The sequence below is a fragment of the Castor canadensis genome, chromosome 13 (genome assembly GCF_047511655.1).
Source record: "Castor canadensis chromosome 13, mCasCan1.hap1v2, whole genome shotgun sequence".
Lineage (NCBI taxonomy): Eukaryota > Metazoa > Chordata > Mammalia > Rodentia > Castoridae > Castor > Castor canadensis.
This window is the reverse complement of record NC_133398.1, coordinates 79,747,102-79,775,039: the sequence shown is the minus strand read 5'-3', so window position 1 is coordinate 79,775,039 and position 27,938 is coordinate 79,747,102. Positions and strand designations below refer to the sequence as shown.

The window sequence follows — 27,938 nt, the reverse complement described above, 5'->3', positions numbered from 1 at the left end:
TCCTAGGTTGCTCTGCTTCTAAGAAGCTCCATTAGCTACAGCATGATCCTGAACTAGTCTAGGCTTTGGCCCTGTCTAGTGAAATGAGGGCATGGGAAGAAATGATTGCCAACATCTCTTCTTTCCCCCAGCAGTACCTTTGTAAGAGTCTGCTGGAACTGCTCTACAAAATACCATAGACTGAGTGGATTAAACAGCAGTCATTTACTTCTCACAGTTCTGGAGTCTGAGAAGTCCGAGACCAAGGTCTTGGTTCATTTGGTTCCTGATGTAGGCCATTTTCTTGGCTTGCAGATGGCCTTCATCTTGCTGTGTCCTCCCCTGGCAGTGGGCGGGGGAAGACATCTGGTATCTCCTTCTTTTCTTGAAAGGACACCAATCTTATTATGAGAGCTCTACTCTTATGACCTTTAAACTTAATTACTCCCAAAGACCCCACCTCCTTATATCATCTTATGGAGGGTTGGACATTCAACATGAATTTTGGAGGGATGCAAATATTCATTCCATAACAACCATGCAACTAATCTACTCAAGACAATTAATGATAAAATAAAGGGAGCTCAAATGCAGGAATCAAGAAATCTGAGAGTGAAAACAATAGAGTGGAAGGAATGAGATGTTCTGTGGACAAGTTCAAAGGAATCTAGAGAGAAGAGGGTAAACCTCAGTTCAGATACAAACACCTGAATTATGGTGGTGGTCCTTATAATCCAAAGGAAGGAAGTAGAAGGAGGCCTCTTCAAAAGGTGAAGACATTGGACTGGGGGCTATTTATTTAGTCACTAGGGATGAGAGAAAATAATAAAGGGAACTCCAGGTTTTGTCCCGGAGTGACAGGGAATGCAAGATTATTTAACATCAACAGTGGATCCCAGCTCTGACTATATGGATAATTACTTGGATGCCTGGGGTCCTCCCAAGACCTCTAAATCCAGACATTCTGGAGATGAGCTTGGAGCATCAGTATATTTTAAAGCCCTCCAGATGGTTGACAATATTTGATTGCTAGTCGAAGGCACTAGATTTGTGGATGCTATGAAATTATGAAAAGCTCAGATTGAAAAGCTAGTGGCCACCAAATAACCTGAGCTATGAGGCACATGATATGCAGGATAATGACCTCCCAAAGGTGTCTGTAACCAAATCTGCAGACCCTATGGATATGTTAGGTTACATGGCAAAGAAGAATTAAAGTTGCAGATGAAATTAAGGTTGATGAGCAATGGGCCATAAAATAGGGAGGTTATCCTAGTTTATCCAAGTAGGTCCAATGTACTCACAAGGGCCCTTTTAGGGCCTTTAAAAAGTAGAAGAGGGAAGGTGGTAGAATCATCAGGGAAATGCAATGTTGCTGGCTTTGAGGGTGGAAGAAGTGGCTACAAGTCAAGGAAAGTGGGCAGCTTCTAGAAGCTGGAAAGGACACAATGAATTCCCCCAGAGCCTCTAGAAAGGAATACGACCCTGTCAGCACCTTGATTTTTCACCCAGTGAGACCTGTGTTAGACGTTCGACTTATAGAACCATAACATAATAAATGTGTGTTGTTTTAAGTCACTTAGTTTATGGGAATTTGTTATAAATGCCTCAGGAAACTAGTGCGGGTCGTCAGATCAGGAAGGCTTCACAGAGCAGGTAAATTTTGGTAGGTTTTAAAAGGACTTCATTGGCGGAGAAAAATGGGAGATAGATGTTGAAATTTGAAGACATCAGAATTCTTTTTAAATTTCAAGGTTATATAATTCCTACCCAGAATGCTTCAAATCAAAAGTCAGAGAAATAAAACAATACATGATTGTCACTAAATTCCCCCAATAAAGTCAGAGGCAGGGAATTCTCAGGAAGTTTTCTCAGTACAGCTAACTTGAATTGTGTGCACCCTCCTTGATTTGAGGTTGTTTTACCTGGATGGTTTTGAACTATCTAAGTCAGCAAAAAAAGCAGATAGGATCTGCAGTGTCCACATAGTTCATCACTTGAATGTAATCCGGAGCTTAATATTCCTTTCACTCCCCTTTAATCAGATCACTAGACTCTGCAATTTCTTTTCATTGGATTTTCCAAATAAAAATAATTGGATCAGGAGATACATGAATACACACACATACACACAACAGAGAGAGAGAGAGAGAGAGAAAGAAAGAGAAAGAGAGAGAGAGTCAGAAGTAGAAACACAGAAACAAAAGTCAGACAGAGAGGGCTTCCATATGTACGTATATTTATTAATATGTTTGTAGAGGATCTATAGACAACATGAACATATGTCATGTTACAGATCCATGAATGATTGAGGTAGGCAAGGTTCCTGTCCATTCAGACTACAGAGTTTGGGGGGAATTTCAGATATGTAATCAGGCAGTTCACAGTGGAGTAGAAAATATAAGTTATCAGGAAATGGACAACAAGGAATACTCAATCTGGGAATGGAAGGGAGATGTGTCAGGGGAGGCTTTCTGGAGAAAGCACTTATAAGCCAGTCATTCTCACTGGATCCTAGCATGCAGGGACCCATCTACTCTGGCAGATGATAAACATGTAAATTCTCAAGCCTGTTCAGCCAGACCCAATAGGCCCGAGATTCTGGGGATGAGGCACAGAAACCTGTGTTTTATCAAGTCCTGTAAGTGAGTCCATACATACTGAAGTTCACTGAGAACCAGAGCCTCACACCTGGGCTGCACATGGACTACTTTTACATGAGACAGACATGAGGCCTCACACCCAGAGATACTGACTTAGTTGGACTGGAGCAGAGCCCTGGTCTCCCTATTTTTTAAAGTCGCAGGTGATTTTGCTAATTTTTTTTTGTGTGTATGTGTGTGTGTGTGTGTGTGTGTAGCCAGGTGAGAGACCACTTCCCCATGCTGACAGCTGAAGACATTAGCCAGGCACTAAGGTCTGGGGACACAGCAAGAGGGTCTTAGGGGCAGATGTGCAAACGAGCAAATGTAGAATGCAGTCTGTGGCACGGTAAGGTTCCTAAGTACACACAATCAGAACTCCACAGCTTAGGCTGACAGCTGTAAAGTTAAGTGTTCATTGCAGAGACTCTTAAACTCGAATGTACATTGACGTCATTGGAGAATCACGTAGAAACACAGACTCTCATTTAGTAGGTAGGAAGTGTGGGACAGAGATTCTGCCCTTGATAAGCTTGATGTTGATGTTGCTGGTCTGCGGACTGCGCTTCGAGTAGCAAGGTACTGCCTTGGCTGTGCCTGAGCCTACATAGTAGTCTGGGGACTGCAGAGGAATATCTGTGCTTTATGTCCCAGGGTCAACCTCAGGGCTTCCAGTTGGAGCGAACTGCAGAGGTCTGGATTGGAGATGTTTGGAGGGTAGGGAAGGAAGATTCAGCCTAACATAACCTCTCCGCCCGCTCTTCTGGTTATTATCCATCAAGGTCGTACTGCTCCCCCACCCCCTCCCCGCACCAATCTAGCTGATTGCATCCTCGACCAGGCCAGCAGACCAGCTCATTCAGTGACCGCTGGAGCTCTCCACATTGTGCCAGCCAGCCAGGGAGGCGCTGGCCGCAGAGGGGGGCCCTCCTGGGGCCTGTCTCCCTCTTCCCATCTTCCCTCGTCCGCCTTGGTGCCTGCTGCAGAGCCTCCCTCTGCAGCAACCCCTTGTACTTGGCTGGCACTTCTGGGCGCTGTCCATGGTTGCAGCATCTTTCTGCGCGCCACGTCAGGAGGCAGCCGCGGGGCCCTGCGATTGGCCGAGGAGCCCCTCGCCATCCTCCAACACCCCCGCCCGCGCGCCCGGTCCCCGAGGTGCGTGCCAGCTAGCTTGTGGGGCGCGCCCTGGGGCTCCCAGGCGGCACACCCACTTTCCATATTAGGACAGAGTCGGGAGCCGGGAGCGGGCGGCGGGGCGCCGGGGTGGGGCAGGGAGCCCTGGGACGAAATAGCCCAGGGCGCAGTAGAGCCCCAGCCGCCTCCGAGCGAGCGGCCGGAGGGAGCAGCCTGTCACCGCGCCCGGCGACCAGCTCCTGGGGCCCAGATCGTCCTCTGAGCCCACTTCCTAGCACCCTTAGTCCAAATCCCTCGCAAAGACATGGAAGAATTTTTGCAACGCGCCAAATCTAAACTGGTAAGTTGAGGAAGCAAGGCTGTGTGCGTGTGCGTGTGCGTGTTGATGGAGAGGCGGAGAGGAAAGGGTGTTGCAGCAGAGGAGGAAGAAACAACTTTGCCACTTAGTTGTCAGTATGTGCCGGCTGCCCTCCCAAAGAAATCTCTGGAACTCTGGTCCTTAAAGCTATCTGTTGTCTCTTCAATTCTCCAACCACAGTCAGACAAGGCGCCAAGGTGGAAGTGATGCGGCCTTGGATGAAGCTGGGTCGCAAGGGTCCAGCTCTGGTCCCTGCGGCCTGATGTTATTGGGAGGTAGATGCAAAAACTGCGGTTTGCTCCTGAAGGATGGGGGATGGATGGGTGTGGTCCTTCTGCGGATGCAGGACCCGCAGGTGTGAAAAGAAGCAGAGTCCCTGAGGACTGGGCTTCAGCGGGAAGTGGCAAAACCTAGTGAGGAAGGCGGGGTGTTGCCTGGGAAGGGTGTGTGCAAACGTGAGGGGTGCTGTCGCGTGCATCCGGCTTCTAATCTCTGGTTGCCTCTGTAAATTGGGGCAGCGGCAGAAGGGGGAGAGCCCCCAACTGTTGCTGGTGACGTGGGGTTTGCCAGCTTATTTTCTCTGCCAAGAGACCAGTATGTTGGCCTGGTATGTTTTACTGTATCCCTCGCACACAGTGAATGCTAATTTCATTGTGTGTGTTGACAGTTGCTACACATTCTGGAACGACAGACTGTAGCAGTTTCCAAAATGTTTTGGCTCTCCATCATAGGAGTAATAAACATAATAGAAACCTTTCTGTTTTGGCACTTAAAAGAATAAAAGCCTGTGCCTGTTTAGAGGCAATACCTTTAATGAACAGTGAAAGTACTTTTTTATGGGCCTGGCATAGAAACAAATGCATAATTTATGATGCCTTTAACCTTTAAAGCCTTCATAGGAGCCAAAACATGAAGTCTGCGTTGAGGTGACATCTCAATCACAAGGCAGGATATTTGCGAGATTGTTTCTTAAACTCAACCCCCGCCCCCACACATAACAAAGGTAGTGAGGGAGGGGAGGGTGAGAGGTGCCCAAACCTCCATTCGGAGTGGACGGACTCGGGATCCGTCCAGTGCTCAGAGTGTAAGTATCTCTAAGGACGTTAATAGCCATACTTTTGTTTCCTGCCTTCAGCCTGTTGACTGCGGGGAATTCAGAATTGAGGTTTGTGATCATCTCTGTGTTTATGGACTCCTTACAGTTTTAATAAAGCATGGAGCAAAAGTACTAATTGCAGAAGCTGAGGAATTGCTTTGCATCTCTGATGGGACAAGTATGCATTCTGTCCTTTCTCTGGCCAAGGGAGAGAAATGTTGAAGAATTTAAGTCAGTTTGGGCTGCCTTTTGTGCGTTGCAGATGAAAATGAATGGTGATGGAGGATAAAGGAAGGGCTTTGGGCTGTACTTGTGCCCATCACATTTGTTTTTTAAAATAATCATTTAGATTGTGAGGTCTGATGTGAGCAAGAAGGTTTGTCTCATTTCTGAAGAGCAATTGCTGGGATGGAAATTTCCCTATTTCAAAGTAATCAGTTGAAAGTAATGTGTAATTTATTTACCGAGTCCCTTCATTAGACGAGCAATTGCTCTACATCATTAAAAAAAAACTGAAAAAGAAGCGCTTGTTTGAAATTCTCTTACCAGTTTCCTGTGTTAGCCAGAACAATTATAGCTAATTTTTTCTTTTCTTCAGGCTTCTGACTAGAAATCATGATTAACCTTTCAGGCTCAGCTACAGCAAATGTGTTTCGGTTACTTCTTGTCACACATTTCTCTTGATAAATATTTTAGCTCTAACATTTGTAACTAATATTCAATATTCAAGAACCATAGAAGATAACATTTTACTTTAATAAACTTTTCATTGGAGAAAAAAATTAAGTCAATAATTCTGTCATTCATTTTGAAAAAGTTTTTTCATAGGAAAATGGTAGGATTAAAAAATTCAGTTAACACTTCGGAAAACATTTTAGGAGAAGAAATTTATGGTGCTGATTTTCACACTTAAACCTTGTTAGAACCAGAATTAGAATTTAGGAATTGTATATAAGCTGTTTTTGATTAATATAGATTAATCCGCACGATACCTAAAAAAAATGCCTAATTGCCAGTTTTCGCCCTATTTGACTCATTGCTTTGATATACTCCAGGTGAGATATATATCTTTTAAGGATTTGAAATCATCAAGGGCCTTTCCAAACTCTGAAAGTAACCTCAGGACCATTGGGGCTAGCTGCTTCCAATAGACCAAAGGAACTTTCCATCGCAAAACTGGAATTGCTATTAACCACAGATAAAACCTCCAATAATAAAAACCTTGGAGAAATCAGACCCCTTTCCCCCACTAGGTACATTTATTGTTCATTTGTCATTTTCAGAAAGAAGTTTCCCCCTTCTAGGCCAAGCCCTATAACTGAACAGAAATTGGTGAATGGGGTGGAGGTTGAATTTTATTAGAAGTCAGGAGCTAATTTCCATTAGCGTTTGGAGATCACTCAGTTCTAGTTTTCAGCCTAGTCTGGCCCATAAACTGAGGCAGATTCGGTGCTGTGACCCTGTCCTCCTTTCTTCTAAAGCTCCCCTTCTATCATTTTATTGTTAAAGCAATAAAAAGAGCAGGGCAGGTGGTAGGAGCCCAGACTTGGGGGTTGGGCAGTGCAGGAAGTGATAAGAAGTTGACGATGGATGCTTTCTAGCTGGGCTCAAGTGCCTCCCCGCCCATGATAACCCAGCCGTATTTGTTGTCCGGATGCTCACTGCTAATACTGGAAGAGAGAGAGAGAGAGAGAGAGAGAGAGAGAGAGAGAGAGAGAGAGAGAGAACATTTTCCTTTTGTCCTGCCAGTGCCCACCTGACTTTTCCTCCACCTGGCCCACTCAGAGTTGGAACAGGGCACAAATTGAATTCTGCAATGCCAGATTAGCCCTCCAGTTTTAGCCTTGATCTCCATTCTTAGATACACTATTTCTACAGTGAGAGAGATTGCAGGAGGTGAGGAACTGAGGTCTTCTGCCCTAGCCTGAGATTTGAGAAATGCCTTCCAATTTCAGAGGATTCAGGTCAAGGACAAAGCCACAGAAGTAAGCACTCCATGTTCCTGTGATTTGTGGGGAGACATGGTATATATATGGAATCATCGGGGTTCACAGAGAAAACTGAGGCTCTGGCTGGCAAGCAGTCAGGGTCCCCACACTGGGGGACTTGCTATTGAGCCCTTAATGCCCAGATGCCACCAGCTGATGTAACTGAGGCAGCTGCTGATGGGTGGGGCAGCTCGGTAGCCGCTATGGTGAGGCTCAGGAGCCAGCCTTGGTGAAGGAGGGGCTGTCAGCTGCCACTGTAAGGATGCAGGACACACGAATGTCCCAGGAATGCTGTTTTTAAAGAGAAAGTGAGGAAAAAGTCACCCCTGCAGCCCAGGGGGTGCATCTGCTACTTCAGCAGTGTGACAGCTGAGGACGAAGAGCTCAAGTCTCTCTCTGATGCAGTCAATAGGAGAAAAACTCTGGGTGACCTAAGAGTCTTCTTAAACTCTGTGGTATGTGGCACAGGGACAAGAAAGCGCATTCCAAATTCTAAATGAACAACTGCATTACAGTGGATACAGGATATGGGGTTTAAAATAAAGAAAGCAAACACTGTAACTCAAAGAATCAGATCAATTCTGGGAGGAACATATTCTTCCTGGTTTTATAGGGAAGGAGGGTGTGTCAGTGAAAAGGAGCTTTTACAAGTCCCTTTAAAGGGCCACTGTGGTCAGGACTAAGGGTGGAGAAGCTGAGCTCACTGTGATCATGGGCCATAGGATCGGCCCAGTTCTGCTGCAAGCCAGGCTGGAGCTCTACACTTGGTGCCTCTTGCCAGGGCATCTCTGAGCAGGAAACTCAGGAATCCAAAGTATTCTGGGAGTGTGGTGTCACTTGTGTACTGGGCCCTAGTTTGCCACAAGTACTCAAGTTACAGCATCCAAACAGTTCAGCTGGGGACTGCCCCAGACTTTGGGCCTTTGGAAAAGGTCTCGCAGTGGGCTGGTCTGCCTCAAAGGAAAAGAAGTGCTCACTGTTATTCAGACTGCAGCGTGGGCCCTGGAGGACATGTGACTGGGTGAGTGGCTTACTCTGTGATTTGGGGAGTATTTCACGTCAGCCGACCACTTTGGTATAACCTGCTTATCCTTATATAGAACTTATTGGAGCAAATCTTGACATCATTTTGGGTCTGGTGCAAACATCTAGGAGCTCTTGCAAGTGGTGATGGCTCATAACGGAGGCTTTATTCTTCCCATACATGTACCCCTCCCTGGAGGGGCACTGGACACAAGAGTGAGGAAGAACACCTAGATCTGGGTGAAGGCTGAAAAGGCGGAGAAACCAGAGAAACAAAGAGTGTGGTGCATCAGTGGCCATTGATTTTTCTTGACCCTGGGGATTATGGGAGAGTCTTGTTTAAAAGGAAACTGGGGAGGGGTAGGGCTGATGTATTCAGGAGGCAGAATTCACATGGACTTGGTAGGAATGGTACCCTCTGGGTTGTGCAGTATATAACCTGCATGGTCGTACGTGCCTGCCTTACCAAAGGTGCCAAGGTAGCCTACTCAAAATCCCTGGCATATTCCAAATCCATTTCTTTCTGAGCCCTGTGGCTTTGACCTCCAGGGATAGGCAATCTTTTGTCTTGAAAGCTCTTGGAGGCTAATAGAACTCTAGATTGCCCTGAAAAATCAAACTCACAAGGTCTCCATTAGAGAAATTAAGCTGACAGCACAGCCTTGGGTGCTTAAGATGGAACATGGAACAATGCTGCTTGCTCGGCAGGTTTGCTGTCAAGTCAAAATGCTGTATCCACAACTCTTAGCCCTCAACTCAGAACAACGGCTGGTCTTGCACTTGCCACCAAGCTGGCCCTCTTCTGCAGAGCCTTATCTTAATGAGGGACATTGCCTGCCATCCAATCCCCAGCTGGAAACTTCCTTGTCCTCATCCTCTCCCCTCCCACTGTATCTGAACATCACTAAGTCACCAGATCCCTGCAGTGTCTGGCACACTAGTCCCCTGAAAGCCACTCTCACGCTGCTGCCAAGGAACTTTGGAGCATCAAGTGTGCAGCGTGAGAGCATTTTTCACCCTCCCACCCTCCTTAAAACCTCCTGACAGCTTCCTATTGCTCTTAAGAAAATGGACAGCATTCTAGCAGGACCCTGCTATCCACTGCCTGGCTTCTCTTCCCACTGCCCCGGGGGGAAAAATTTCCTGTCTCTTTTTCAAGTGAGGTGAAGAAGGGAAGTCCTCGCTGAGTGAGTGCTTCCCACCCACTTTTCCCCACTTCTTGAGTCTAAGGTGGGGTTTTAAAGAATGCTTTTACATCACTTATCTTACTTTATCATTATATTGAGATCGGGCAAGTTTGGTGAGTGCCAATTTGGCAAGAGTAGGGAGCAGGATCTCTGTAGGATTTTATTCACCATTGTATTTTCAGGGCCTGGCTCAGTGCCTGATGCTCCATAAGTGCTTTTTGGATGGGCAAAGCCATAAAGCAAGAGTCTTGCTCAAAGCTGGCAGGATGTAATGACTCAATAAAAATGAGTATCTGATGATGGGGCACAGTGGCTCATGGCTGTAATCCCAGCTGTGAGGGAGGCAGAGATTGAAGCTAAAAGTCAGCCTGGACAAAAAAGTCAGTGAAGATCCAGGGCTGGGTGTGTAGAAAGAAAAGGAAAAGTTAATGAGACCCTATCTCAAAAAACAAGCTGGATATGGTGGGGCATTTCTATAATCCCAGCTACTATGTAGGAGGCAATAGTAGGAGGATAGCAGTCTGACCCCAGGAAGAAGTATAAGATCCTATATAAAAAAATAAACTAGAGCAAAAAGAGCTAGGGTGTGTGGCACAAGTGGTAGAGCACTTGCCTAGCAAGCATGAGGCCCTGTGTTCAATCCCAGTATAGACAATTAAAAAAAAAAGTCCAATGGCCACACCCAGACTCTTGGAGGTCTTATCTGGAGCAGGACTTCCGACAGCGTGCAGGACACCAGGCCAAGAAGTACTATATTGCATGTAGTATGCACCATGACAAAGTAAGGAGTTGCTACCCAGGACTGCTTAAAATCTGTACGTATTGGCTGAATTAACGAATGAATGGGGGTAGAGGGGAAGGCTGGGGCACCAAAAGTCTCTGTTAAACCCCTCTGGGCAGATGTGTAAACACTGGAACCGTTAGAGCCAGTCTTCTTCAGTGTGCTTCAAACACTAACAGTTGGATGGCTCCGATCCCAGCCACTGCACCAAGTTGGCCCAGCCTGTTCCCTGCAACTGCGCCAGTCCTAACGATGAGCGAGACTGGAGGGAAGCCTTTCAGAGGCCTTGAGAGGAAGAGGAAAGGCGTTCTGGACATTTTGTCCAACCCTGGTACTGCAGACCTCATACACAGGACAAACTTATGTGAGGTCCAGAGTCAGAGGTCTGGTCCAGCCAGTGGGACTGCAGGTGGTTGATCATGATCCTGACCCCCCACTTTATGTAACTCTCAGGGATGTGACTATACTTTCCCAGATACTCTTATAAGCTTATAATGAAAGAATCTTTTTGAAATGATGACGTTTAGAAAAATTGCCTATCTTTGGTTTTATGGTTCTTCACTTTGGCTGCCAGGAAGCTCAAAGCTACATTGGTGTTCAATTTTCTTAGCATAATATTTCTAAAATAAGTTTTTCACTTAGCTGTGTTATACTTGTTTCAATGGTTTTTATTTTGCTTTAATGTATGTGTGTCTTTTTTTTGGTGGAACTTGGGTTTGAACTTAGAGTTTCATGCTTGCAAACAGGCTCTGCCCATTGAGCCGCATCTCCAGTCCACTTTGCTCTGGTTATTTTGGAGATTGGGAGATGGGGTCTCGAGAACTATTTGTCCCGGTTGCCTTCGAACCTCTATCCTCCACATCTCAGCCTCCCAAGTAGCTAGGATTGCAGACATAAGCCACCAGCACCCAGCTGTATCTTTAATTATAAATAGCTTATCCTTTTGACCTCTGGCAAGAATATCTAAATACATTCTATCATGATGTACAAGATCCTAATATATTTTGGCAAGAGGAACTGTCCACTTCAGGGTTCATCTACTCACCCTGGAGAATTAGTAATGAAAGAATCTCCATGGAGGCTTCGGGACAAGTAGCTAAAAGAAGATGTAAACACAATCAGAATTGCACGTGCATTCTCATTGTTCCAGACTGATGACCTCCCTGGAAGAAGCAATAACCACACCCTCCATGAGGCAGCCCACGGCAGAAGCCATGTTCCCAAATCAGTTCTGAGAAGATTTTTGCAAAGCATGAGTTCTGGGTTTGGATGAACCCTAGAAAGCCTTTTGTTCCCTTTCCTCCTTCTTGCCCCCTAATTGCATTTGACATGGTGACTGACAGAGTGACTCTAGAGCCACACGTCTAAGTTCAGATCCTGACTTTGCTCTCTTTTACCTACCAGTCACACAGTCTTTTCCCAGAGTCTTGATGTCCTCGTCTGGAAAGTGAGAGTCTTCCCTGCCTATAGCTGTTAAAGGGATGCATGCACTGAGCCGAGACCGGGACCTTCATCCACAGTGCTAGACACATGAGAAGGGCCACGGGAGCTCTAGCCACATTTCATAGACATGGGCAATTCCTACTTCCTCTTAGTTCAACTACAATTTGTTTTATATCCATCTGTCTTAGCTTTAAGTGATACTTTAAAAAAAAAATTTAACTCCTACAGTGGTGTGTGAGGTTGGGATTAATTTCCTTTTGCAGCTGAGGAAACTGAGCTCCACTAAGTTAAGAGTTTTGCCTAAAGTTCACAGCCAATAAAGAGAGGAGCCAGCGTTTGCTCCCAGATCACCTGCCTGCGACTCCAAGACCCTCTCCCTTGTGCACTCAGTGCCTCCAGGAACATTTAATTCTCTTTAAATTAAAAGTGAACAACTTGACAGGTTTATAGGAGCTCTGGGTGGTCAGTTTATGAGTTTGTACATACATCTTTCACTTTGACCGAGAAGGGTTCATTTCACTGCCCTGCATGTTTTATATTAAAAACCGTTGGACAGCCGAGTAATCAACCAATGTTATCAAGAACATGTTATGAGAAAACACAGTGTCAGGCTGTTGAATAAGTTGTGAGGATTTTCTTGCTTTACACCCATTTGCAAGAAACAGACATGGCTGGTACACTCTGGAGGATAGGGTGTGAGACCAGTTTTGGAGTAACTAGATGTATTGTGAACATTTGGTGAATTTTAAATAATGAGGATGCAATCTAAGAAGTTTAAATGGAAAAAAGTTTAAATCACAAGGTTGTGAGCATAATTTTTGGTTTGGCACATTTCGTTGCCACTGTCACATTTGAGACCATCAGTATTACTTTGGTTGATTGACTGACTGAGCTCACCCCAAGAGACACATCTAGGAAGAAGAGCTGGGATCAGAACACAGCTCTCAGCTGTGCAGAGCTCACTTTGGCTCAGGAGTTTGCTAGTTTAGCAGTGCTGGGGTAGATTGCTGGGTATTCTCAACACAGACAGAGGAGTGAAGGACAATGGGGAGTTTTGCTGGGTATTTTCAACACAGACAGAGTAGTGAAGGACAATGGGGAGAAAGGAAAGAAAGAAAGCAGAGTGAGGACTGGAAGGAAAACAGGAGAAAAGATGTACAAAAGGATTCAGGAGAGAAATAGTGAGAGAAAGAAGAAATCCAAAATTCAAGATGGTGTGAGTTGCAGTTCCTGTATCTGAGCCCACTTCTCTGGCAACATTGGCCAACCCAAAGTCACCTGAAAATGGGGATTAGGCAAAGGCAGGTTTCCTTCAGGCAGTTGAAATCGATGGTTGATGCTCATCATTAAATATCCCCCAAGCCCTATCCTGGAGAGTATCTGTGAAATGATACCTCAAAGTCATTCAGTGCAATCCCAGTAACACAGTAAAGACACCCAAGAGCCAGCTGGCAGCCATCATGGATGTTCTGACTTAACTATGTACTTTACTTCAATGTTCACAGACTTGCTCTGTTCAGAGGTGGATGCTAGAACTAGAGGTGGGACTAATGATAAATTATGCTGGGAGAATTGCACAAGTCCAAAATCAAACAGGACCTAGAAGAAGTAGATCCAGCCCTCCCCATTGTGCCATTGCTTTTGGCATGGGATAGACAGTCCCACATAACATATCTGCCAGCCTCTGGGCGACATGCCATCACTGATGAAGTACATACCTGATGTGCACAGTGATGACCCGAGTAACCAGGAAAAAAGATCATTCAAGCTTAATGCCCTGTTTAAGAGGAAAGATATGGTGTGTAAGCAGTGTTAGGAAAAAATTCCCATTCAGATAATTAAAGTAGAAAAAGAAACAGTCACATGGAGGGCCAGCTTGGGTGTCTGGCAGGACCTCTTGTGTAAGGGAAGCCAGGTATGTGAAACATCAAAAACAAATGATCATGAGTCAGGACGGAGGGTGACAGCACTAAAACTGTGAGGCTGATGTGGGGAGGTATAAATAGACCCTTGGCATGCCTGCTCTCCACCCCCATCCTGAGCTCATAACTCATTTGGTTCTAGACTCCAGACAGCCACAGCAGTGGCCACAGGCATGAAAAACAAAGTCCCCAAGAGAAGCCTCAGGGGATGGAGGGGACAGACTGCTGTTGGCTTTCAACTATTTGAAGGAATTTTATGAAAGATCCCCAACTCATGGGAATCATTCTTTTCTTAAGTTGAAAAATTAGAACTTTTAGGGTAAGGGGCTATTTTTATTTTTAAAATTCATCGATTCAATAAGGTTCATTGTTCTGAGTGGGGCTCTACAAAAAAGTGATCTCCTATAAATTAACAAATGAGTTCAAAAAGAGAAATGTCCAGCTAGGTGCCGGTGGCTCACACTTGTAATCCTAGTTACTCGGGAGGCAGAGATCAGAAGGATCATGGTTCAAAAACCAGCCCTGGCAAATAGTTTGTGAGACTCTATCTTGAAAATCCCTAACACACACACACACACACACACACACACACACACACACACACACACACACACACAAAGGACTAGTGGAGTGGCTCAAGGTGTACACTCTCAGTTCAAGCCCCAGTACCACAAAAATAAATAAATTTAGAAAGGCAGAGTTTCACCCTGAACACAGAAGCATTCATCTCTCCGCATTCCTCAAGCATATTTTCTGTAGCAAGTGGTCAGAGGTTCTGACCAGCAACTGGCCCTGAGAAGACAGAAATGTCACAGCAGGTGATTGGATCAGTTGCTCACAGACAAAGGGCATGGCTAGGACAGGACACATGCGTGACTGCTCCCTTGGAAGGCAGAGCTCCTGGGCTCCTCTCCAGAGAGGCAGGGGACAAGTTTCTCTCTGACTCCCATTGTCCTTTCCTCACACTTCTATCTTTCCCCTGGCCCTTGATAAGCTGGTCTGGGTTGCATGCAACATCTCCCAGCTGAAATATGGGGTAAGATTCTTTCATCCGTCCTTGGCTATAATAAAAAGAGACTTCCAAAGCCCTTTCTTTTTGGAGAACTGGATTCCTACTGGAAAAAGAAGGTTGTCTTTCAATTGATCCTTGTGGATTAAGAAAAGCCTGCACTTTTTTGATTCAGGTTTTCTTTTATCTTGTGAGTATTTACCAAGATCCTTGAGCAAGCATTTTAAAAATTTGATATCTTTAAATTGAAGGCAAATTGCAAGCAAAGTCTTAGGAAACATACAATTCTTTTATTTATACAGATAAATAAAGGAGAGACATTTAATTTTCCAGCTGAATATTTCTTAAGTTGTTTTACCGTGAATTTCCTTTGTAAGGTCATAAAATAAAGCCATGCATAAAGCAAAGAAAATTCCATGGCTCTGTAACGGATCACGTGCTTGCTACTTGGTTGACAGCCCTGAAATGCTGTTACCTTCCAATCCAGTCTCCAGAAAAGTTCAGGCATAAACTCCCTGTGGTGGACATAGATCAAAATCCCATCCCAGAGCTGGCTTTTAAAACAGTCTGAAAAATTTATTATTCTCCAAACCATTAGGTCAGTTTTGAGCCTTATGGGTAAAATGTATTTCTGTAGAATTATTTTATGTTAAAAATAGCCTGTGACCAAGCATGACACTTCTGTCAAAACCAGTTCCTACGGGAAGGGTTTCACATACTGCTGTTGATGTAGACTTCTTTTGGTTGGCCTCCTGCTCTCAGCAAGATGGATGTTACGTCATCCTGACTGCTTCAAGTCCTACTGCACACACCCTGACATATCACTTCAGGGAGTGAGCAGTGTGGGATCCAGCTCAGGGTCCCCCATGTTTAAATTAAATTAGCATCTATTGCCATCGTCTTTTCTTTGTGATAGCTCACTGCCTACCTGTTAGTTATATGAACCATTCTAGAATCACAGATCTTGACACTTAAGACTTTTGTAGAATTGTAGCTCTTTAAACTGAAACATATGAATTTAGACTTCATCTGTTGCAATTTCCTCATATTATGTTGTAAGTTTGGTTTCTTTATAAAATAATCAATATTAAAGGAAATTTGGAAAATAGAGAAAAGCTGAAAATTTACTCATACACAGAAAATACAAGAACAAAAATAGAAATTCATGTGCCTTCAATGAAGCGTGGTAATATTTTGGCAAGTAATTTTCTTAGTCTTTTCTGTGCACAGGGTTACAATAAGATGTTCATGCATCTTGGTACCTTGATTTTTGTTTTACTTGATAGTATGTATTATTTTCCTATGTCATTATATAGTATTCAGAATCAACATCTTAATAGACTGCCACTTAATAAAGAAGATATGTGTCAGATATGATAGTGTACATCTGTAGTCCCAGCACTCATGAGGCACAGCCAGGAGGATCATAAGTTCAAGGCCAGCCAGGACTACATAGAGCAATCCTGTCTAAAAAAAAAAAACAGAAAAAGAAATACTATAGTTAAACATTTTGCCTGCCCTTCCCCATTTTTTGCTATTTTATTTATTTATTTATTTTTATTTATTTATTTTGGGCAGTACTGGAGTTTGAACTCAGTGCTGGGCAGGCACTCTACCACTTGAGCCAAGCCACCATCCCTTACTGTTTTTAATGATACTATAATAAACATCTTTGCATATGAAACATTTTTTTCCTATTTGAGGATCATATTCTTAAGATGGTTTTTCAAATATATAATTACTGGAGCAAAAAATATCAATATTCTCTTTTTAAGAAGTCTTTCCAAATTGACTTCTTAATGAAACGCCCCAAGTTTCAAGACTCAGAGAGGTTTAAGAAGGTTTGCTAGCCCAATACTACGTTGAGACAGAGCCAAACATGGATGTGAAGTCTCTTGAAACATAGGTTTGTGCTTCTCACCAACTTGAGAGGCTGTCTAGTATGTCAGGAAGAGTTGTAGAAATTGCTCATTTTGTAAATTGTGGATCTGAATGAGTGATCGGGAGCCACCTGGATGCTAAGTTAAGATAATTATGTCACAAATGAGTTCCAGCTGTTATTTGAGACCATGAGGTAGAATGTGACTGGAGAAGTCACATTCTCTTTTACTTTTCATTTTCTCTTTCAATTATTTTAAAAGGATTGAGGCTCACGGGGCAACCAAGCTTGTTGCTGTTATACAGTTGGCCTTCAGCATTACAGTCAATCATCACCTCCATCCACCATCTTGAACATCCATGTCTATGAAGCAGGGTCTAGTCACTGGATTCCTCAGTGCACTCTTATCAATCCCAGTGGGCCCTCTGTACCCACCACTCTTTCTCTGTGGATTCAACCAACCTCAAATCAAAAATGACATCTTGTACTGACTTTTTCCTTTGTCATTTTCCCATAAATAATACAGTAGAACAACTACTTACATAGCTTTTACAGTGTCTAGCTGTTTAAAGAATATAGGAGGGAGTGGCTAAGTTATGCAAATAAGCCATTTTATATAGAGAACTTGAGCATGGGTAGAATCTGGTGTCCCTACATGGGTCCTGGAAACAGTTTCCCCAAGATAGGGATGACTGTAGTTGGTAATAATTCAGAATACAGTATCGTACTTCATAATTACCCTCACCTACATGATCTCATTAGATCGACCTTGGCAGCATGTCACAGATGAGAACAAAGCCAAGCTGCTGAAATCCAGCCTTTCCCAGTGATGCACAGCCAGGTAATGTGGGAGAGAGCTGGACATATGTGTCTTCTGATTCTCAAGCATGTGTGGGAACAAACATTTGGCCCATACTCTTGGAAGATGGTTTGAAGGTCTCCTTGTGAGTTTTGTAGTTTCAATTCACCTGAGCAAAAGAAAATGCTGGAGTAAAAACAGAGACGCTTTTCTAGGGGGAGACCATCCAGTGGTGAATCCATGCCAGGTTTCCTTGAGCAGTAGGTTTCCTGTGATGGACTCTGAGGCATAGTTTGCGGGTGTGGAACTCGTGAACGTGTCACTGGTGGAAGCCTACTGAGCTCCACAGGCTCTGGAGTCCATGTCACCTGTAATGGGAAGGGGCCACCTGAGAGGTAGGGTCTCTGGAGGACCAGTAGGGTCATCCAATATACTTATAAGGGGACAACATGGCTGTGGATTCAGCTGGGAGGTCTTGTGGGGAGAGAAGTTTAATTGCCTGTAACACACGCTCTTCCCACTGTAGAGGAGGTGTGATGCCCTCAAGTTTTCTTCTTTCTCTCTCTATTCTCACTCCCCTCCCCAACGATTTCTTTATTTGGATCATATTCATTAGCTGCCCCCAAACTAAAAACCTCCCATTTTGATGCAATAGTGAGGAAGAATTTTAGGTTAGTGTAGTTTAATGTCATTTAAGCTGCATGTTTCTCTTTCAAAATTCATACAAAGAAATACAAGTATCTCTTGAAACATTTCTTATAGCTGTAACACCACAGAGACCACCTCAAGATGTGCAAAGATGAAGGTGCATCAGGCACGTTGGCCTGTGGATAAACAGAGATCCTGGGTTGTCCCTTCCCTTCCCTTCCCTTCCCTTCCCTTCCCTCCCATCCCCTCCCCTCCCCTCCCCTCCTCTCCCCTCCCCTCCCCTCCCTTCCCTTCCTTTCCTTCCCTTTCCTTCCCTTCCCTTCTTCTTCCCTCCTCTCCCTCCCCTATGCTCCCCTGTCCTCCCCATCCTCCCCTCTCCTCCCCTCTCCTCCCCTCTGCTTCCACCGTCCTCCAATTTTCCTTAAGAGCTTGACTCACATTGGTGAGAAAAGAGAAACATTTAAACATAATTGAGAGGTACTTTGGGGAGATGGAATTTGGTGTTTGGGAATGTCTGGGATCGACATTCTGTGTAAGTGAAAAGTTTAGGCTTGTAGTTGTCCAAAAAGCCTAATAGAAAATTTTTTTTAACTCAGTTGTGGAACAGGGTGCTTTGTATACACCGTGGTAATTCCTTTACAGATGTCATGTTGAGAAGGCTTAGATTCCAAGGGAGACATACTTGGGAAGGGGTTTTCCTGTGAGGGTTGGGTGGGAGTGGAAACCACAGACGCAGAGACGTGGCTGTGGGGTTGTTCCATTGTGCACATTGCTGAATCACTAGTTTGCTGTGGGCAGGAGCTTAGGGAGGTAAATCCTCGGGTATTGAAACTCCTGGCTAACCAACTCCTCTCTAAATACACTTTCACTTCTTGAGAGACATAGAGCAGAAAGCATGGAGGGCCAGACAGGAGCAGCCGAATTAAGCCAGTGTCTCTGCATGCCTGGAATCCTTCTCTGATCTTCTCATGGCTCCTTCACCCTGCTTCATAGTCCCCCACCAGCAGCCCCTGGTCAGCGAGCAGGTGTTTACCCTGCAGCTGCCTATTTGGGTTCGATTGACCTTGACCACAATCCTCTGACACAGGCATTTTTATGCCCAGTTTAAAGGGGAAACTGAGACTCAGAGAGGCACGGTAGCATGCTGTCTAGAGCGCACACTAGGGAGGTGGGAGCTGACTAGAGTGCCATGCCGAGGCTCAGCTTCTGTGTCTACTGCACACACAGCAGGGCAGGGCACTTACTTGAGGCTGAGCAATGGCTCTGGCAGTGCTATTGAAACCTTCATGTCGGGGACACTCTGGTTCAGCACAGATTGTGGGCCTGGGGGACTGTGCTTTAACCAGCTCTCAGGTGATGCCAGTGCTCCTGGTCCCCAGACTGCAACTTGAGTAGTGACAGGCCAGAGTGCTGATTTGCAGGGAGGCAGAAGCTGCTGTTCCTGTCCCCTGCAAAGGGTGCAGTAGAGTCTGAAAACTGCACAGCTTAGAGAAAGTGTCCCCCACTGGAAATGAATGCTTTCCCCCGGGAGGTGTTGCCTCACTGTGGTCCCACTGCAGAGAGATGCCTGAGGTGCCGTGTGTCTTCCAGGATGGGAAAGTCTAAGCCAAAGGATCACATCTGTAGCTGTAAGGAAGGATTGCTTTGCAGGAAAGACAACCTGCAGTCACTCCACACAGACAACCACTGCATCTAATTACTCATAAGGTAGGCCTTGCACTGATTCATGTTCTAATATGTATTAGAATTTATTTCATGTTCCTTATGTTTGCTTATACAAAATACAAAGCTTTTGGCAGGGTGTGGTGATCAGGAGGATGGTAGTTCCAGGCTAGCCTGTCAAAAAGTTAATGAGAACCCATCTCAACTAACAAGGTAGATGTGGTGGTGTTTGTCTATAGTCCCTGGTATGAGGGAGGTAAAGGTAAGAGGACTGTGGTTTGAGGCCAGCCCAGGCAAACATATGAGACCCTATCTGGAAAATAACTAAAGCAAAAATGGGCTGGAGACATGGCTCAAGTGGTAAAGCGTGAGTAGGTGCTTTACCATTTGAAAGCACAAGGCCCTGAGTTCAAACCCCAGTACTATCAAAAATCAAAACAAAACAAAAAATGTGAGGACTTGTTGCTTCACAAAGGGCCCAGAAAGGAAGAAGAGGACCATAAATTTGCTAGTGGGCTTTAGGGAGGAAGTGGAAAGGAAGATTGAAGGGACCAACAGCCTCTTAACCCCGGTCTTTGAATTATCTCAGGAGCAAAGGGTACCTGCCAGCTTTTCACAAGGACTGGTGACAGGGAACATAGTGATTGAGTGAGAATTTTTCTTCTCTTTATCTGATGTTATCTTTGGGGCATTTCCTTTGGGTTATTTGCTCTCTGTTCCTTGTCCTCACGCTCCCCGTTTCGGCATGCCCATTCATCTGGGTCACTCTGATATTTATGGTGGTCTTTATTATTCATACCCTCCTTCCTGCACTGATGGCTTTTGCTTAGTCACTCTGCTTCTCTGATGTCTTCTGTTCTTACACTTCATTTCTGACAGGCCCTTTCAGCTTTTCCTTTCTTTAACCTAGAATTCTGTTCCTAGGGAATAGTTGGGGGAGCCTCCCGCCCCGGGGTGACTGTGGAACCCCTGCAGATTGGGGAGCAATGATAGACATTTTGGAGTTTTTCAGAAACATTTTAGGTACTGCTTTGTATCTGTCAGCTTTCACTAGGTGATGCTGTGGTGGTGGAAATCCCCAGTGTCTGTGGCTTTCAACAACCAAGATGTATTTGCTGAAGGTCAGCTGTGTCTCCAAGTGCCTTGTGTGTCCTGGAGTACAGGCCCAAGGACCAGCAGTTACCCAGATATGCTGCTGTCATGGCAGAAAAATGACTAAGAGAGCTGGTAAGTCCTAGTGGTGCTGGGGATCGAACCCAGACCTTGTGCATTTTGTGCATGCTAGGCAAGTGCTCTACCATTGAGCTACATCCCCAACCTCACTATGGCTTTTAAAGGTTTTGCTCAGAATTGGAATGAGTCCCTTCCACGGGTACTTCACCAGTCAAAGTAAGTCACATGGCTAAGCCCCATGGCACTGGGGTGGGGAGTATATTCCACCCCAGTAGGTGCTGCAAGTTGCAAAGCATTACCAAGGATGTAGGACTATTCACTTATAGGAAGGAAAGCAAATAAGTAGGAAGAATATTGTGGTCCACTATATGGTCTACAGCCAGAACTCACCCTGTTGAGTGGATACTGTACAGAACCACACTTACATTGTATTAATAGCGATCATATCAATGGATAACTTGTCACCAAATAAAAACATTAAGTAAGAAACATGAGCTTGTTGCACAGCTGTTCATATTAGGAATCAACAAAACTCTGTAATAGCCATTTGTCCCATCTTAGGCCTTCAGAGGAGGGTTGGGCTGGGGTTGTTTCTATGGACACATTTGGGATGGCTGCACGCTGTATCTGCATCACAAGTTAGGGATTTGGGAAAGCTGGGGTAGTTCCTGTAGATCAGAGGATTTATGGAGTAAGAATGCCTGAGAAAATTCTTTGAATTTTCTATGCTTTGGTTTCTTTATATAAATTGGGAGTGACAGGCCAGTAATGGTGGCTCACACCTATAATCCCAGCTACTTGGGAGGTGGAGATAGGAGGATCATGGTCTGAGGTCAGCCTGGGCAAAAAGCCCAATGGACTATCTGAAAAATAACTAAAGCAAAAAGGTGAAAGACATGGCTCAAGAGGTAGAGCTCTTGCCTAGCAAGTTCAAAACCCCAGTACTGCCAAAAAAAAAAAATGAGAATAACAACAGAATCCCCTTTTTAGTGGATTTTAAGAGTAAGTTCAATAGTATATGTACAACTCTCAGATCTGTGTTTGGTGTGTAATAAAATTATCTGAGTGTGTGTCTTCATGGTGGTCATGTGGTGGTGGTTTCTACTACTTTGGTGTCTGAACCTCTGAAAAACATACTGAAGATTTCAAAACCACCAAGTTTAGAGTCAACAGACAATCAAACTTGTGGCCCTAAGTTCAAGATTTACTTATAAATCAGACAAAAATTAACAAAGATAATCTTTTTTTGTAAAACTGGCCACCATGATTTCTCTTAGACAGGTCAGTATCTAGATTTCGTGCTCACCTGCTCTGGTCACAGTGTAGAATAAAAATCCTTTAAAGGTTGTTACATAAAATTCCTGGTTTGTTAGCTGACCACAGCACATTTTGGGCTTGTGTGAATGTGGACACTTCCATGGGCAGTTGCATAGCTGGTTGGAAAATTCCAAACAAGGACAGAAAGGAGAGGCATGAACCTTCTGTCTGGGAGTCAGGGGTAGGGGGCAGGTCTGGAGGGAAATGCAGGCTGGTGCTGTGAGGAGGCTCACGGTGGGACATCGTGAGGCTTCTGGTCTGGAGGGCTGCTTCCGTCTCACATCCTATCACCACAAGTCTTAGGGTAAAATGAAAGGAGTGAGGAGCGAGGGATCAAACCATCAAGTTCAATGGCATCTCGGTCCTGTGAACTTAGGTTCATTTCTTAACTTCTTTGGGCCATAATTATTCATAAATATAATGTTATATAATACTTATCCATTCTGACCTTGTGCAAGAGCATGTTATGTCCTGGTATGAAGTGTCATGGGCCAGTGTTTACGGTCCTTGCCTTCACAGCTGGTATATGAAGTAGGATTGATTAGAGAGAAAGAAAAAGGCTACAACTAGAACAGTGCAGCAGAGCCCAGAAACTGGTGGCTCCCTGCTCAGGTGAAGGCTGGGGCTGTTATGGATGCTTTAAATCTAGGTTAGGTGGGGTTTTTTCATTGGCCTTGTATTCACAGGCTTTCTTAGATGAACTGGTGTGTTGGCTCCTATTGGGGGAGGGAAAACAATCTTGAGAGCATTTTGCTCATCAGCCCTGTGGCAGATCTATCAGACCCTGTATCTCCTCTTCAGGATGCAGAAATGCAGGTTTACAACTCCTTCTCAGGATGCAGGAATCACAGTACTCTCCATGGGGGATGGGATACTCACTCATCTGCCTTAGGTCTCCAGACCCAACAAGTCTCCCCTATGAGACAAGTACTCAACTGCTGTTAGGGAGAAAGGTGATGACTCATCTAGCTGCTTCATGTTGACATTGGGGCAATGCGGGGGATAAGGGTGGTGGTACTTGTCTCAGAAGTTGACCGGTGTAGTCTCCAGGGGCCCCCAATAGAATGGGATGGAGAGCTCATGTGTGGGCAGAGGTGAGTATTCCTTGACTAACAGTTGGAGTTTGATCTATTGGACCTGTTGAGATATGAATCTGGAGAGAGCATTTATTATACAAGGCCCATGTAGGAATATTAGTAGAAGCATAAAAAGGGGTCTGACAAGGGCTACATATCTAAGGAACCAGATTCTGCAAAATCCTGTAACTCCCAAGAAAGCTGCAATCTGCTTTATGGTCTGGGGGAGGGGGAAACGGAGGATTGGGTTGATCTGCTCATTACTCAGGGAGTGAGTCTGTCCCTTTAAGACCACACCTAGGCAGGTGACCTGAGGGAGACATAATTGAGCTTTTCCTTGGAGACTTCGTATCCCCAGGAGGCCAGAGAGTTTAAAAGGGACTCAGTTGCCCTGCAGATAAGGGGCTCTGTGGCTCTGCACAGAAGTAAGTCATCAACATATTGAAGAAGGGTGGCCTCTGGGTAATGCCAATCTAATAAGTCTCTGGTTAGGGCCTGTCCAAAAAAGGTGGAGGCTGTCTCAAAGCCTTTGTGGGAACACTGTCCAAGTTAGTTGTTGTGAAGTGTTAGTGGAGCCTTCAAAGGCAAACAGAGGCTGACATCAGGATGAAGAGGAATGCAAAAGAAAGCGTCCTTTAAATCTAGTACAGAGTAATATTGGGTTTTTGAGGGTATTTGAGCCAACAGAGTATAGGGATTGGGAATAATTGGTGGAGGGGAATGACTACTTCATTGATGAGCCAGAGATCTTAAACCAACCTCCATTTCTTTGGCCCCTTTGCCAAGAATAGGGGTATTGTAGGGGCTGAAGCAACTAATTAGTAGCCCTTGTTTTTTTAAGGAATTTATGATAGGTAAGAGGCCTTGTTGTCCCAGGGTTGAGGGGATACTGTTTTTGACATGGAAACTGGGAGGAATATTTGAGTTTTATTTGAATTGGGAGGGCTGTTTTGGTTTGCCTTACAGTCATTCTATCAGTCTACACTGTGGGATCTACTTGTTCCTGAAGAAGGGGGCAGCAGAGATAGTTGCCTGGATGGGAGTAGAATTTGAGCCTTTAGTTGAGATAGTAGATCCCATCCCAGCAGGGGAACTGGAGTTTCAGGGACTATGAGGAGAGAGTGACAGAAGTGGAGGTCTTCCCAAGAGCAGGCCAGAGGCTGAGTAAAATAGTGCTCTAGGAGCTGGCCAGATATGCCCCGAATGACAACCTTGTTATTGGACTGGGGACCTGGAGAGAATAAGACAGAGAAACAGGCTCCACTGTCTAGGAGGAAGATGACCTTTTACTTCTCTACCATTATGGTTACCCAATGATCCTCAACCTTGATGTCAAGAAGTGGAGCCTGGACAGGAGGCCCCTGGACCCATCAATCCATAGGAGGTGGCATCCACCTTCCATTTGGAGATGGGAGCACTTAGACCTCCAGTGGTTACCTTTGCAGAGAGGGCAGGGTCCCAGTGGGGGCCAGGACTGTCTCCCGGGCTGACCCCCTTTTGGACATTCTCTGTGGGAAGTGCCCCTCCTGTCCACAATGGTAGCAAGCTCGGGATGTAGGCCCCTGACCATGAGGGTCATGGTGTCTTTTATCCTTTTCTTTCTTTTTAGTAATGTCCCCATAGTATACAGACATGGCTAGTTGCATTAGTTGGTCCAGTGATTTTTCTCCTTCAGCCACAGACTTATGGAGTTTTCTATGGATATCTGGGGCTGATTGAGTTAGAAATTTATCTTTGATGAGAATCTCTCCCACCTGTGACTCTGGGTCTGCTGTGGTGTGCTTTCTGATCGTGTCCTTAAGATGTTGTAGAAAGGTAAGGGGTTTTTCTTCAGGGCCTTGTTGTACTACAGTCACCTGGAAATAGTTTAGAGGTTTGAGTTTAGCCCTTTTTAGCCCTTCTACTATAAGATGGATGAAATGACATCAATGCTATTCATCCTCCTCACCATTTTGATTCCAATGTGGATCTGCCAAGGGGACTGCCTGTGCCCCTGTGGATATAGGCACATTCATTCCCTCATTTCCAGGTGCCATGGGTATTGGGGCTCATTGTAGATGGAAATAGTCCCCAACCTTAGTGGCTTGGGCCAGGACCAGTTGCTTTTCTAATGAGGAAAGAGTCTGATCTAGTAGATGCATAATATTCTTCCATGCCAATTCAAAGGTTTGAATCACAGAGATAAAGGCTTGTATGTATTGGTCTACAGCATCAGTATAGCTACCCAGACCTTTTAAAATCTCCCTTAGATCTGATAACTGGAAGGGGACATAGACTCACTGTCTTCCTACCACTGCCTGTTGAAGGGTGAACATCCATTAGGAGGTTCTGAATATTGGGGTTGCTTAGAAGGTAGGGCAGAGGGTGGAGTATTAGGGACAGAGGCCTTGTCATTGGTAAGGGTTTTTTTTTTTTTTGTCCTCCTTTCCCACGTTTATTCTGTGGCTTACAAAGAATGGCCAGTGTTTGAGTATCTAGATAGTAATTATGGAGCCATTCTGGGTGGTCTCAGAGATAAAAGAAAAGCTGTGTATAGGGGACCTCAGTCCACTTTTCCTCCCTTTTACAGAAAAGGTCTAATTGGAGTATGGTATCATAGTTTAAGGAACCCTGTGAAGGCCACTTCTCTTAGTCACTCAAGGGATACAGAGGCCAGGCCTCAGTACAAAGAAAGATGAGGCATTTTTTTTTCTCTTGAGATTAATAGGGTCAAGGTCCTTCCAACATTTCAATAGACAGGCCAGTGGAGACCACCTGTGTACCAAGGCTAGACAACTGGAAGGGGCAGGTCCCATCTAGAAGATCTTGTCAGAATCCTCTTTTATCAGCATACTGATTGGATATCAGACCTAACTAACAACAGCAGGCATTCCTGTCTTGTGCCTTCCTTCCCACCATCTGTGACTAGGACCAAAGGAAGTGACTTCCTTGGAATAGGGAATCTCACCGATGCAGTGAGAAAAAAAACTATAGGATCCTGCCTTTTAGTCAACAGCAGGCAGCCTCTTTAACAAAGGGATGCATCACCTAGAGAAGTGCCTGTAAGGTTAGAGAAGTGTACACAGAAGGGGTCCTGGGGCAATCACAGTGCCATAAGGGATGACTAGTGCTAATAATAGGAGGAAAAATTTTTATGCTGAGACCAAAAGTATAGGAAATTTTAAATGAGGAGCATAGCAATGCCTGTTTTTTGCTGTTCCCAGAAGGTTACAGTAGTGGTTTTTTGTTTGTTTGCTTGTTTGTTGTTTTTTTTGGACCATAACTTGAGATAAGAATTGGCTTCCAAGAGTTCAGTCGGTCAGGCCTGAGGTGTGAGGTGGGGCTGGGAATGGGGCCTGTGCAAAGCACAACCGCCCCCCCACGCACCCGGGGAGAGCAACCCTGTCTGCCCAGACCCATCCCTGTGGCCCGTTGCCCCTCCCCCAGAGTACGCACACTTGGACAGATTTATTTTTTTTCTCATCCCTTTTTGGGGAGCGGCAGTGGGTCACAGTTGCTGCTGTATATGACTGACAACTTTGGATGTGTGCTGGGCCCTCTCTATAGATTGCCTTAGCTATGGCAGGTGTTACCACTGTGCCCAGGGGCCAGCATCCCTGTTCACGTGTGTACCTATTTGTTTTCCTTCCTCCCCTTGTGGGGGTGGAGTTAGGGCACGAGTGTGTGGCAGGCTGCAGTTTTCCGCAGGTGCCTTTGCCTCCACTGGCACCTTAGCAGCTGAGTTAAAGCTGCTATGGATCAAGCAGTCTGACAAACTAGGTGTGGGAGTAATTTAATAAAGTCATTAAGTACCATGGCATGAGTTTTCCATGGGAGGCCAGGGTCCCAGTAAGCTCAGGGAGGGGAAGGCAGACAGAGATGAAGGACAAGGTGTGGGACTGGGGGAACAGAACTTGACATCTCAGGTAAGGGAGGGAAAGGCAGAGCCTGGAGGCAGGACGCACGCCTGAGGGATTAACGATTAAGTGTGCTTCCAGGTCGCTCCCACTAAATGGTACTGGAACACTGTCAGAGACATGAAATCTCCATTCTTGGGTCACTGCCTCTGGCAGAAGGGGTATTTAACAAGTGGGAAAAAGACAAAAAAATTGTCAGTTGCCACAACCAATCAGGTCTCCTCCAACGTAGTATAAGGCGTGCCTGAATAAACCCTGGGCTCAGGCTTGGCCCTCAGGAAGGAAGCAAAAGCACCACCAGAGCTGGAATTGCTGTGAGGCCAAAGTTGGCTAGGAGCTATTGGTTTGATACCATGATGGGAAAGTCCCTCAGGAAGACAGGAACAGAGAGAGAGAGACAGGGTGAGCAGTCCAAGGACATGTGCTTTTGGCTCATCCTCAGCAGGGGGTTTCCCCCAGCAGGACACTGGACACTCACAGTCGCACTTTAGGCATGCCCCTGTTGGTTTGGCACTCAAGTCATACCAACCTTACTCCAGAAGAAAGGTCCCTTCGTGGGGTCACCAAAATGTTACATGCTGGTTTGAAGTGTTGCAGGCTAGTGTTTAGGGTCCTTGCCTTTACAGGCCAGAGAACTGGCTCATGAGGCAGCTGATTGATAAGCCAAAGCCAGTATACGAAGTAGGATTTCCTAGAGAGAAAGGAAAGGCTAAGCTAGAGCAGTGCAGTGGAGCCTGGAAACCAGTAGCTCGCTGCTCAGGTAAAGGCTGGAACTTTTATGGACATTTTAACTCTGGGTTAGGTGGGTTTTTTTCATTGGCCATGGATTTGCGGACTTTCTTAGATAAACTGATCTGTTTGCCCCTTGTTGGGGTAGGGGAAACAATCTTGAAAGCATTTTGCTTATCAGCCCTGTGGCAGATCTA

At 45.2% G+C, this 27,938-nt stretch overlaps 1 protein-coding gene across 9 annotated transcripts in view; it reads left to right on the top strand.

Moving 5' to 3' along the window:
• The first annotated feature begins 3,892 nt into the window (after nt 1-3,892).
• Nucleotides 3,893-27,938, top strand: part of Prune2 (prune homolog 2 with BCH domain) — a 268,230-nt gene continuing 244,184 nt past the window's right edge. For all 9 annotated transcript variants that reach the window (XM_074052086.1, XM_074052083.1, XM_074052090.1 and 6 more), the window contains exon 1: nt 3,893-4,095. In XM_074052086.1, coding sequence (XP_073908187.1) covers nt 4,060-4,095 — 36 coding nt within the window. In that variant the 5' untranslated portion in view covers nt 3,893-4,059. The remainder of the gene's footprint in view (nt 4,096-27,938) is intronic.